Below are 13,440 nucleotides of genomic sequence, written 5' to 3' on the forward strand. Positions count from 1 at the left end.
CGTTGGTAAGATGTTATGAACTCCAATATTATTAACTGAATTAGCAAAGAAACCATGTAAGATGGGTATTTCTGAAAGAATGCTGTACCGTGTCAATATTGCTACTGCATGGGTATGGGTCAGACCAGTGGTGGATCTGGCTCAATGCAAACCCCATGTGCGATGATTTTCAAGGGCTAAGGTGCATAAAGGGTTGTTTTCATCCATTCTTATATGGTGTTTTATACATGCATATGTGTTACATACATACATACACAAATACATGCAACAATATATATGGATGCATGTATGTATCTATGTCCATCCATAACCCCATACCTATACTTTCAGAAATTCTTGTGTCATGTGCGTGCTACCTACCCGCACCCATACCCATACACGAACCTATGTGACATAGCAACAAAATTTATCTAATAATGAAGAAATTCTTGTAGTCAAATAATGAAGATATTTGGGTGGGAAACAGTGACTGGATCAAATTAAACAAAATAAGATATATAATCTAAAAAACCTTTCCAAAGTCATTAAGACACCAGAATTAAGAAAATGCCAACCTATGATCATAAAATGTCCTGCCGGGTCGTTCAAAAGACAAGAAAAGGAAATATATAAAACTAGATTAATTAGATTAGCAACCCAAAAAGGGAAACAATACTTAAAACTTGGTACTCGTTCTAAACAAATTGCACAAAAATAATGGCCCCACTCAAAAGTTATACATTGTCTAAACTCTAAACCCATGTGGTTGTCTGGCAAGGCCTCAATCAAGTTAAAGATCTTATAAGTAATTGGGAACTCTTTCCTAATTGCTGCTCTTAATGCTACATGAGTTAATACCCTTTTTTGGGAAGAGCATGAGTTAATTCTCCTAATATATGCATTGATGCACCTCGGTACATAATGCCAGAAGAGTATCCAATGCACCGTAATTAAACATGGAAACGTCAAAGAAGATTACCAGTGGCCTGTGTTCAAGATAAGAATATCGTGGAAGGTTGGAGCCAAAGACCAGGAGCCATCAGGGAAGTCAACATCTACCCTAAAGCCATTCTTGTAACCAAGTGACTCCAATGCACCACCATTTGCACTTGCAGTCCATCTGCAATAAATAAAAAATCTCTAATATTACAATATTTAAAGTTTGACAATGATCCAGCGCATGCAGCACAAGAAAGGGCAAATTCTTATCCTTCACTTTAATGCTAGGCAACTGTAAAAGATAAGCATACAGTGGAAATAGAACCACATAAAGAAACGCCCCACAAGACTAATCAAGAAGTATTATGTATAGAGGAACATATCATCTTGCAGATTGCTAAATAAAGAAATCAAGAATGCAATTCACCATGTTTAACTAGTCCCCACAATCCAAACCAACACCGAATCCAAATGCAGAATAATCTCTTCAAAGAAGGAGAATTAAACGGAAAGAACTCCTCACCGAGCATAACGCGCTAAAAGATTCGTCCGGTGGTACGCAACCGTAAGGTTATACCTCAAAAACGTGTACCCACGATCCGCCCCTGCAGGACGCCACTTCCGCACCTCACCCGAAGCTCGTCTGAGCGAGCAAACGAGAGAAACGAACATGTTCCTGTTCAACGAATCGCCAACAAACCCTGCAACACCCAAGCAACAACAACCCCAAATGAGCGAAATGCCGGAAATCCACCGTTAATTGGGCGAGAAAACGCTGGGAATCGGAAGTCGCCGACCGATGTTGGTGCCGCGGAACCGGTAAAGGAACCGAACGGGATCGAAGCGGGGAAGGTCGCAACCGCGGGGCTGCCATCGCCACTTGAGCAGTTCGAGGGCATTAGATTTATTGTTGAAGATGCAATTCCATCCCTTGAAGATCTCCTTGCAGGTGTGGTCATAGAGGGGTTTGGCCTCCGGGTCGTAGACCCATCGTCCATCGGAGTAATCGCAGGAGGGGATGGAATGGTCCTTCTTTTTCTGGGTGCCGTTGGAGAGGGAGAAGGAGGAGGTGGTGGTGGTGGGCCTCCTGAGGGTGTTGGCGAAGGAGGAGGCGTAGAGGAAAATGAGGAAGAGGCAGGAAGAGACGAGGAGGACTAGTGGGAAGGGAGAGAGTGGGAGCTGCTTCCTGGCGGGCACCCTCGTCTCCATTCCTCTCCTGAAACCCACTGTTACCGTTGGCTCGCCGCCTTGCATTTTTCTTAGCCCTGTGGAGGAAGGGAAAATTTAGAAGGCCGTTTTTTTTCATTTTTTTCCCTTCCCATTCTGTGTTTGGATTCAAGGAATTTAGTGGAATTAAAGTCTAATGCCTTTGAATTCTTTAACCACTTTCAAGCCAAATTTTACTGAATTCTTTCAATCCATATGCACGAGGAACTACTTTTCCATTTTGTTTGCCATAAAAAAATAGAACATAACTATTTTGGGTATTTCGTACAAAATTTTCTTCTCTTTTTTGGCTTTTTCCCACTTTCAATTATGGCCATCTGAAAAATAAAAACAATGTCAATCATATAAGTGTTTCAAAAACCACTGATCATGGGATTTTACAAAATCAGACCCTTGTAATGTGATTTTGCTTTCTTATCCAACTTTTCCATGATAAGCTCTATATTTACCAAGCATTAAATTAATACGGAAACTCATGCAGTCACTTTGTCATGACCACAAAAACAAAATCTACGCGATTCACTTTCCCATAAAAGCAGCACATAGCATGAATACGCCATCTCACATAAAATATTAAGCAAGTGAGTGCCTTGGACTCATGACCCTCCCAACGAGGCAAGCCAGAGAACCGCCTTTGAACGTGAGCCACCACAAAATGAAAGCCACCAAGTTGATGATACCCGTGAATTGTCCTCCGATGTCACTTTTCCCTCATGGTGACGTGCGAAAGCCTCGTTCTACAACCAAACAAGTAGGAAGAACCTCAAACCCCGTCGTCCCCAGAAACCATCGGAAACAGAGGACGCCAACAAACGCTATGGCAGCCGGAAATGTGTAATGGTGGGTGTATGTTCTCTCATAACAATCGTTCTCTTTTACTTTGCTTTACATGTAGAAACCCAGTTTGGGGAGAAGTGTAAAGTGGCACGATTGTATCAATCATACTCTTTTTATGAAAATTTCTTTTCATTTATACACGTTCTTTCAATCCTGTTCTCTGTCATGTATTGATTCATCTTGTGCATTCGCTCCATCGTGTGATAAACTGTGATTGGCATCGAAAACAAGTCACCTGCATGGACATGATCGGTCTCTAAGACATGCAGGTGATCCTATAACTTTTTCATTACCCTGTTGGTTTCTTCAGTTGGAACTGCATATCATGTTATTCTTGGTGCTTTCCTCCTACAGGTGTGTGCCCTCATCTTCACAATCATGGTTCACATTTCAGAGGTTTTGTTTGAAGGGGTTTATTTTGTATGTGCTGCCCTATAGGTTTTTGTCTGTTCTTGTTCAAACTAGAATGTGATTTAGTTAATGCTAGTCAGTTTGTTTCGAGGGAGCTCACATGTTTGAATGTGAATTTTTTCCTGTTTCTGATAGTATGATTATTCTGTTTCCAAATATTTTCATGTTTCTTTGCGCGTGCACACACACACATCTGTGCATGCACACGCACGCACACTTACACGTCTATATAGGATATATATTTGCTACAATCAATCGTACCTACAATCATTGGGATCTCACGATTCTACATATGCTACTATCAATTGTACCTACAAATTACAATCTAGCTGGGATCTCATGATGATACATATGCTACTATCAATTGTACCTACAAATTACACTCTAATTGGGATCTCACCATGCAAGTTGTTTTGACTCAATCTAATCTCGTGGATGTGTTCAGCATGGTCCATTTACTGGGAGTCGGTGGATGATTCTCTAAGGATGATTGTAAACAGTATCTTCTCTTGCTTATACCAAGGTCGCTACCTAATTGTTGGAGTTACATGTATCTGGAGAGTACTTGGCATGGAAGAATTATTGGTATGAGCTCAAATTATTGCTTGGTATTGGTCTTTGCTCATTTGCAAAGAGAGATTGAAAAGATATTTGCCACATGCAAACAGGCTCACCTTAGATGTCATTATCACGAAGGCCATGATCAAACATGAAGTTCCTCAACCATAACACATTATCAAGTCATTCAGCATGCTAATCTGCAACTCCACTGAATATTTTATTTGAGCTGTTACTATCATGTTCAAATTCTTGTCAAAGTTGGTTTCTCCCCAGGTACTCCAGGAATTATAGCATCTCACCAATTTAATGCAGTAAATGGGGTATCATTTGGATCTTGAAGCAGAGTAAGTTCATGACATCTTTCTGTGCCACCTGATTGTAGTGGGCACGTGTATCAGTTTTAAGCAAATCCTTATTAATTGACAGTATGTGTTTCTCTTCAATAGCACTTGAATATGCAAACCTCCTTATTTCTAGCATACAAAACATTGAAGAACATTGGATTTTTTATGACACTTAAGCTCGAGTGAGTATTTTGTGTGGAGTTTGGAAGCGGTTAGGCACCGTGGACTGTTGATTGGGGTCTAGTTTGCTGAATGTTCTGGCGCCTTTTTCAACTTGATCGGTGTATCTAATATTTTGTCAATCTTACCCATAAGCAGTTAGAAACCACATTGAATTTTCCATTATCAAGCAGGATAAATTTTTTCTGTACCACACAGCAATTAATTCAATTAAACTGGGATGACATTCACCCATGAATATGAGCAATGTGAAAGGAAGTTCATCATATCTTTCTGTGCCACCTGATTGTAGTTGACATCGGCATCAATTTCATGCAAATCCTTGGTATTTGCCACTATGTACCTCTCCTTAACAGGACTTAAATTAGCAATTCCCTGCAGTTCTATATAAAATTGAAGAAAGATGTCTTATAATGACATTGAATCTCTGGTAAGGATCTTCTCCTGAGTTTATAATTGGTTATGCTTCTTTGTTGTTGCAAGTGTAGTGAATGTTGCATGTCCAAAATAAAATGGGTGTTGTGCATCAAGGAAAGGGTCAAACAAAACTTGGTTGGTGACTTGTGTCAGCATAAGTAGATGTATTATATTGATTGGAGGTGTTGAAACCATAGTTCATCCGCAGTCTTATGTTCGCCTCCTAGTCTAGGTGCCATGTTGGAGTAATGTACCGAAAATATCAAAAGTTAGGCACCAAGTTGTGGATTGATGTGTACTAGATCTGGCATTGAAAATCATACCGAGAAGCTTACCCACATGAACAGACTGCTGAGCAAATTCTTGATGGGTTGTGTCTCATGTATAAACAGGAAAGCATCTATCATCTGTGTTGTCAGCAAGGCTTTTTGAAGCAGTTTGATTTGCCTGGTGAGCCTTGAAGCCTCAGTTAGAATGAATAGTTTTGGATACAAAAGCATGGTATTGCAGCTCCTTTGATTTCAGTTATGTGATGTTGTGTCTCTTTTATATGCATCTACCTTTTGAAAAATGGTGGAACAGTCTGATCCTGGTCCAGATTTGTTTTAGAATCACACTGCCTGCCAATCCTGAATGCCATTTTTAAAAACATAGGTTTTTTTGCCCTTGTTATGCAACACTTGGACCTGTTTTTTGTCTTTGGATTCTCATAGATGATGTAGACAGGGAAATCGTTTGTATTTGGGTGTCTTTGGACTAACTACTGTATCCACAGGGATTTGCATTTATAAACAGAAACCAATAGAAATGCTTAGTAGAGTATTTCACTAGAACTTCTTTAAGTCTTCATACTGTAGTCAATAAACTGCAAGTTCGTAGTTGTCAATAAAATCATTATAACTAAACGATGCTGCAGTTAAGTTGTAGCTGGTTACTAACCTGTGTCATTTATTCATACAACATTGCTATGCAGACTGTAACTATAGATTGACTTGCAATCAAATATCCTTGTTTCTATAACCTCAAAGATTATGTGACTACTTCTGGTGCAGGTTTAGATAAATAAAGATTTTTTTTTTATGTTCATTAGTTTATTCTTATGAAATCACTTGCATGGTTTTTCATTGTCTTGATATGGTAGTTCTGGGATTTAAGTGGACATTTTCAACGGGCAAGATGAATTCATTTTTGTTACTTTTGCTTGTGTGATCCTTAGGCATTTGGGTGGGCTTCTTTTTCTTTGGCACTTGGTTTGGCATTTTTTAAGGTGGAAGGGTTTGCAATCATTGGGGATGGGAAGGTAGTATTTTGGCAAGTTGTGATTTTGTTTCCATGTGATCTTTATTTGGTAATAGATGCCTTGTTCAAGGTTGTCAACCTAAGAAGCAGAAGCGGGAAGCGATACGAGAAGCGAGGCATTTTAAAATTTATAGGAAGCGAGAAGCGAAGTATTAATTTGAAAGCGAAATAGGAATAAAAAATGAGGCGATATGGTAACTGAATAGGAATCAAACAAGATGCAAATAAAAACTAAAATAAAATTGATTATTCTTATATTTCATGATTTTCAGTAAAAGAGTTAAAGTTTTGTTAAAATCTAACAATGATGTTTACCAATTTATAGAAAGTACATGAGAAGTGAGTGGAAGCATCAGAGAAAATACATGAAAAATATGAAAAAAAAAAACGTGAGAAAAACATATAGGAAGCATAGACCATGCATGTGGGAAGCATAGAAGAAGCTTGGGGAAATCGAGATTCCCATGAAGTTTCGGAAGCGAGGAGTATCACGCTTCCGAAGTGAGTTTCTGAGAAGCGCGCTTCCCACCTACCTAAGAAGCTTCCTGTAACTCTGGTCTTGTTTTAGACCAGTTAACGTAGTTAAAACGTTTTGTTCTCTAAAGAAGCTTCTCTCTCTCTCTCTCAAAAACACACATGCATTTATACAAGTGAAATTTCATTCCATGGAAACAAGCATTTTTTTGTAAGCATTATATAAAATTCAGATCTATAATTCACAAAAAATGTGGAGCACAAGCTATCTTAGGTATAAAATTAAGAATATATTTATTCAAAATTCTGCAGAATTTGGATCCATGGGTTACAGAATTCCATCCCAAGTAATTGGTTGATAATTCCACAAAACAGACCCATATTACTCTTTTACTATAATACTTGTGATTATTAGTGGTTTAGATAGAAAGGGACATAAATATGTTGTCGGACTTTATTACTGGTCCATCTCCTGTTTCATGATTGGGAGCATGTCATTTTAGCTTAACTGTTTCACGTTCAGTAACTTCATATTAATCATCTGCTAATATGCTGCTGATTTAACCACCCATTTCTTCTATGATTTGGAAGTAAAAACTGGCTCATTGATGGTGAAAAGTCGAGTGTGTGAGCATGAAGGCAAAATGCTGATTTCTGTTCTACCATAAGTGGAAAACTAACAAAGGCTCTAGTTTTAAACTGTCTGCTGTAACTTCATGAATTATTGCTTAACAAACTATATGTTCAGTCAAACTTTGCAACAATATTTTTGGTGAAACTTTGAACACATTCAACATGCAAGAATGCCTACTGCAAAACATTCAGCAAACTATGAATATTTTTCCCATTTTCATGTCTTCTCTTTCTAAGCGGGAAAGCAAATCAATTCTCGTCTTCTTCGGTACCAGCTAACACAGTCTCGATGTTGAGAGTCACATCCTTGGCTCGGCTCTATCTTCATTCCCCTGCATTAGCAGAACCAGATCTCTTGCACGTAGAAAACATACTTGCTCTGACGTAAACGAGAGGGAAGGCCATCTGATTAGTAGAGTGGTGCTTTGACTTGTAGTCTGAAAACCCTAATGAAAAGTGTCATTGTTCTATCCTTGACTGTCGTATAGACAGGTTGTCATACAATGGCCTCCGATGTGTTTAGCAATTTAGGCTTGAGGTTTTCCGAAACTAGGCTCAGTAGTTGATTCCCAATCTTCCCCCCACCCAAGAGGCATATGATGCTGTCTTACTTTGTGCCCAAGGGAAATTGTGAACAGGTATATGATGAGTTGTTTTTGGAGACATTGAGAAAAAACTTGATGATACTACAAAATTATGCTTGTTCCAACGTTTGTTGCAAGACATGTTTTACCAAAGTAATGCATCCTTTTCGAAATTTGCTGGTGTTGAACACGAAATTCTACAGGCCTCGGTGTATATTTCTTCTCTACCAATCAATGTTTCAGGTGGCCTGAGATGTGAAATATGTAAGAGGCCCCCAATTGAATTTACACAGTTACTTAGGCTTGAATAGGTCCTTTTATTTAATTTTTATGTGAAACTGCAGATCAATTCCTGATCTTCAAAATTTTCACGATAGCTGATTGGTTGCCGCTGTATGACAGATTCTGTTCTCTTCAAGGCTCCCGTGCTCATCCTATTGTCATAACACTTAGCAGTTAAATTCTAGCCATAGATCGAGCAAATGCCCTATGTTATGAAGTTCCTTGACTGCCAGTGTTAAGGCTACCCTTTTTTATGACAACCACAAACCGCCATGAAGCTGCACCCAAGAAAACACACTACAAGGATAATTTCATAGCATTTTTCAGCAAAAAATGGACCTTCCATTATGAAGGAGAAGAAAAATGAATTGCAGACTATCTCTTGGTATAATTAACATTGTTGAACTGAAGTTACATTTTACAAACTAAAGCTGCACCCAACTAAAACACATTTCCCTGACGATGAAGCTCGAGCCTTCACTCTTGTCCAAGTTCACGCATTAAGATATAAGTGCATTGCGGCCCTTCCATCAGAAGCCCAAAACCATGGTTTTCACGTTGGATTTTATCCTCTTTCATTGATGGTCTACTGGTTCATCGTCAATTACTAATCAACCTGTCTACTAGTGGGTACAATGTATGAATTGCTGGTGTTGGAAGAAAAATCGCAACTTAGTTTCATATCAACCATGACCTCAGAGATTGAGTTATTTAATATTTCAATTGAAAGCATAGTATCAAAGATGAACCTTATTCCTTAAAAGCACATCCTCTTCTCAATCTGTACATGACAATCTTATCCCTTGAACTTGAATAAAAAGATTATTCGCCGAGAGAACGTAAGCATATCTTCTCAAGCTGAATAGACCAATCTTCTCCAAGAAGCTGAGGTTTCATTTCCATTGCCACCCGAAAATCTAGCATTGAGACCATGCAACTCTGTGTTGTTGTCTCCTTGTATGCCTCAGAGCTTCCTGTACGAAGAACCCATGCATCAGCCTCACAAACTCCATTCACGCCAGCAAAAGGATTAACCGATGCAACTCGATGTTGTTGTTTATCAACAGGCATTATTTGTTGATGCCTACTTCTTGCTCTCGCTATCCCCATGCAAGCCTCAATCAACCTCTTCAGAAACACATCCAGCCCATTGTTCAACAGATTGGCGGAGCCCATGGAAACTTCATCAAGGCCATGGATTTTCGCTGTACATTCCATTCTTTTCCTCAAGGATTCAGCATCAGGCAGCTCTGTGCTCTCCCTGTAGCTCCCACTTACATCACTAGCTAGATTAATTCGTGCACCACCAATGCTCATCGGGCAAAATGGGATGCCCAAAGGAGCTCTAAGAGGGCTTCTACTGCTAACAGTTTCTTTTTGCTCTACTTCTTCCCCATCTTCTACTGTCACAACTTCAAACAAAGTTCTACTATCAATGGAAGCCATCTCAGCCAAATTCTGCTCCACTGGCCTATGTAAATCACATGAATTCATCAGTGTGGCAGTTAGCCCACTTTCAGGTGCTCTGGCAGTTGTCTCATCACAAGAGTTGCTTTGATGGGGGACAGAGTGGTTGGTTTTACCATTGGGACCGAGGGGGCTTGGCCGATCTTTAACCTTGCAATCGCGCATACTCTTGGACCTGACTTTGCGGGAGCACCATGGCAGACCAGGATCATGAAACAGATGATTCCTTTGACATGGTACTCCAGCTCCAATGCTCTGTGATCCTTCACTGGTTGCTTCCTTGGAGAGTGGAGGCGGGAGATCGCCAACAGAGGCATTCTTAAGTATCGATATGATCAACCGATTATGCAGTGCAATGTTCTCCCTTCCGATCACCCCAATGCAGAGTTTATCAAACTCCTTCTTACTCAATCGTGAGCTAAGCAATCCATTCAGATGATGGAAGTAGCGGTCCGACCTCTTCCGCCCGATTTTATCAACAAACTGAGCCTTAAGCTCAATGACGTCCACCCTTGAAAACGGCCGGGAGGGCGACATTGTTGCTCCCAGAATTCCCCAAAAGGAAGATCGCTCAGAAATACCGAACTCAGAAGAGAAAAGAGAACTAGGGTTTATTGGATTTCATCATAATAGAGACACCCAACTGATTCTTTGTGATTCTTAACCTCAAATTTGAAATGGGGTTTTGCGTTAGATGCAAATTGGAGCTCAATTATTCACCAAAAGCCACGAACCTGTTCAATGGTAGAGTTAAACGACTAGGGTTTAGCACGGCATAGAACTAAATCACAAAACCCAAGAATTTGCAAAAACTGCAAACTGACAGTCCAAGTTGAAGAAAAAAACAGTAAAAATCTGAAAACCCCAATTGGGGTTTTCGCTAGTATGAGCCTATGAGGTGTGGAAGCCGTAGCTTCGAGTAAGAAGAATCTGGAATTCTTACTATTCAAATAATATAAGCGAAAACCAACAAAAAAAAAAGGAAAAAGAAAGAGGAAAGTAATATGGCATACGCAAACTGAAGCAGAAATCAATCGGAGAAAAGGTGAAAAAAGGAGATCAAAAGCAGGGGAAAAATGGGTACCATCAAGAATGATGAGCTCCTGCTCTCTCTCTCTTCTTTCTCTCTCTACCGCAATTCCTTTTGCTTACTTACCTTTGATCACGCTCGTTGTTCTCCTTCTTGTCTTTTTTTATGCTCCCTTCCTTCGTTCTGCCCTTCTGGGCCGTAACCGGATCATGAGCGAGTATTTAGTCGTGAGATTTCCCAAGATCGAAGGCTTTAATCATAAAGGGACATTTATTATTTCGACGTAGAGAAAAAAAAATCAAGAGGAAAAGGACTCTCTCTCGAATCAACCCCCTTGGGGCCTCGTCAATGGCACACGTTTTTTTTTCGACAAAGGCCAAGATATGCTGGATCCAGTATAGGAGCAGGGTGCTGGAGCTAGACATTGCCGTCCATCTCAAAGATGGACGGTGCTTAACATATTGTTCAGGTTATGCTGTAGGTTGGTGGGGCCATTAGAACAAGGGCTGCGCTGCTGAACTTAGTTCATGAAGTTAGTTGAAATATATGGAGGTTAATGCATGAAGTTGGCTATATAGGATTGTGAATTGTGATATCACGGCGTCATTCCGGGCCCACGCATCCAGCTTTTTGTTTATGTTGGTGCCAGGAAACAAATCTTGTTTACAGAAATATTAAACATGTGAGATATGACAGGGAATGATGGTGGTAGGGCTTTAAGCAGTACAATGTTTAGATTTTTTTTTTTTGGCAGGTTGGCTTCGCAGCTTTGCATTTTTTCAGGAGGCATGCAGGTAGAGTCAATGAGTCATCGTTTTTCCTTAATGAACCCTCTAAACGGGGTTTGTTACAAGTGCAGCAAATCATCATAAAAGCTACTGATGACATCATTTTAAAATGTGTAGAAGTATTTCAATTATGCGATTGCCACTGCAAAACAATTTTCCTGAGTCGTGTGTTTGTGTTGCCTTTCCGGTTCACGATGTAGAGACGTATACATATAATGGAATCCATGTCTACACACAAGGTCAATATCAACTATCAAGCACATATTATGTATTGCATATCCTGAAGGAATTGATTGTTTGACTCAGTTGCAGATAGTATGGGTGTCTTGTGATCTTCAAGAAGATATTTGAGCTCATGTATCATTAAACATGAATGCTTGTTCACTTTATTCAAAGTATTCATATTGTGCTATGTTAGGTCCCTTTCCCTTAGGACCTTCAGGTGACAGTTCTGTTGCCTTGCAGATCTGGATTCATTATGAGATGATTGATCAGGTCTGGATTCAGTTTTATATTCTGATCAGATGGGATTGTTATAACATGAATGCTAACCGGGTCACTTAATGGGCCTGCCTCCCCTGCCAGGTAAAACTCCGGGTTGAGTACAGGGCCACCCAGCCTTACAATGCCCCAACCATGCTAAAGCAACAGCAGCCTCCATGTGCCAGTGGGATTAGATCCTGGGTCTTCAGCTTGACACAGCGGCCTGCTGACCACATGGGTAACCACACCAGTGGTCCTAATGGGCAGTTGGATGTTATAGCGGTTCCAGCGGCATATCATACATTTTAAAATGGCTCAGGTGAATGTCTAGTTGATGCAAGACCATCCAGCAACTAATTCCATTATGGCTCAGACCTGACATGGTTTCAAACAAATGCCAATGGACTCGAATGAGATCCATGTAACATGGACACAGCTAAAAGACAAGCTATTATTGCACAGTTTCCTGTTAAGCATCGTAAATGGTAATCCTAAATGAGATCTCATCCTAAAACCTAAATCATATCCTAATCCTAAAATCTAAATCCTGTCTTAATCCTCAATATTATATAGTAATGATACGGTGCTCCCAGAGTACTTACTCCCACCTAATAGATGTTTTAGATTGTCAAATTTCTAAATTTTTTAGTTGATCAGACCCAACAGATACCATCTATAAGCAATATTTATTTTTGAATCATGTGATTATATATATATATATTAAGACCTTTTAAAATCAATGGCTCACAATGTAGTAAAATTTTATGACTTAAAAAATCCTACTTTTATATCCATAAAACATGATCTAAAGTGTGATTCTTATCAAATAAACTATGTTGAGTACATCCATAAGGTTTAATTGAGATGATACAACATACAACCATATGTTTAGCATCTCTGTGTAAAAACAGAAGGGTAATAGGTGTTGGAAATTAGATCTTGCCATGTTTTTTGACAATGTCATTAAAAAATTGATTGCATTTTTTTACATGGCATGTTGTAATTTTTCAAAACTCATGAGTTCTCTCTCTCTCTCTCTCTCTCTCTCTCTCTCTCTCTCTCTCTCTCTCTCTCTCTCTCTCTCTCTCTCTCTCTCTCTCTCTCTCTCTCTCTCTCCTTAAATCACTTTTATCTCCTTTTTCATTTGCCATAAAAAAATAACTTAATGCATGAGATTGGTGAACCCCATGCATAAAGTTATTAACAAAATGTGTTTGCAATGCATTTATTTTCTATGTGTTTATTCATCTTATTTATCATAAAAATTAACTTAATCTAAGCCTATCCATGTGGATGGGCCATTATTTTTTAATGAATAGAAAGATATGAGAAAATATTTGGTACTAATGAGGGTAAGTAACTAATAAGTTATAAATCATATGACCAAGTTGTATCAACTCAATCTAACCCATATAGATGTGTTTAGCATGGAGCTAAGGATCAAGCCTTGGATCTTGCATTTCTGATCTTCAAACATGATCTTTTGAATTATGAAATTTTGGCAC

At 39.3% G+C, this 13,440-nt stretch overlaps 2 protein-coding genes and 1 long non-coding RNA gene across 4 annotated transcripts in view; 1 reads left to right on the forward strand and 2 right to left on the reverse strand.

Annotated features, from left to right (window-relative positions):
• The window catches only part of LOC149841622 (protein trichome birefringence-like 13), a 34,243-nt gene extending 32,035 nt beyond the window's left edge, over positions 1–2,208 (reverse strand). The window contains exons 1-3 of one of the 2 annotated variants that reach the window (XM_089998589.1): positions 1,716–2,208; positions 1,496–1,619; positions 959–1,099 (exon numbers count right to left, since the gene is read on the reverse strand). In XM_089998589.1, coding sequence (XP_089854715.1) covers positions 959–1,099; positions 1,496–1,619; positions 1,716–2,172 — 722 coding nt within the window. In that variant the 5' untranslated portion in view covers positions 2,173–2,208. Of the gene's footprint in view, positions 1–958; positions 1,100–1,441; positions 1,620–1,715 lie in introns of both variants that reach the window. The other variant, XM_089998588.1, reaches the window with a different exon arrangement.
• Positions 2,209–3,894: 1,686 nt separating this feature from the next.
• LOC149841623 (uncharacterized) lies at positions 3,895–4,397 on the forward strand. Its single transcript, XR_016431000.1, has 2 exons — positions 3,895–3,978; positions 4,062–4,397. It is a non-coding gene; the product is annotated as an uncharacterized LOC149841623 (long non-coding RNA).
• A 3,683-nt stretch (positions 4,398–8,080) lies between these two features.
• LOC149841624 (uncharacterized) lies at positions 8,081–10,578 on the reverse strand. The gene has a single exon (XM_090001096.1). The coding sequence runs from the start codon at positions 10,169–10,171 to the stop codon at positions 8,990–8,992; it is 1,182 nt and encodes a 393-aa protein (XP_089857222.1). The 5' UTR covers positions 10,172–10,578; the 3' UTR covers positions 8,081–8,989.
• Between the last annotated feature and the right edge of the window lie 2,862 nt (positions 10,579–13,440).

The sequence above is a fragment of the Nuphar pumila genome, chromosome 3, assembly GCF_984573655.1.
Source record: "Nuphar pumila chromosome 3, dmNupPumi1.hap1.1, whole genome shotgun sequence".
NCBI classification, from domain to species: Eukaryota; Viridiplantae; Streptophyta; class Magnoliopsida; order Nymphaeales; family Nymphaeaceae; genus Nuphar; species Nuphar pumila.

Bases quoted from the DNA above. Each gene is read 5' to 3' on its own strand.
- LOC149841624 (XM_090001096.1), bottom strand. From the start codon at position 10,171: ATGTCGCCCTCCCGGCCGTTTTCAAGGGTGGACGTCATTGAGCTTAAG.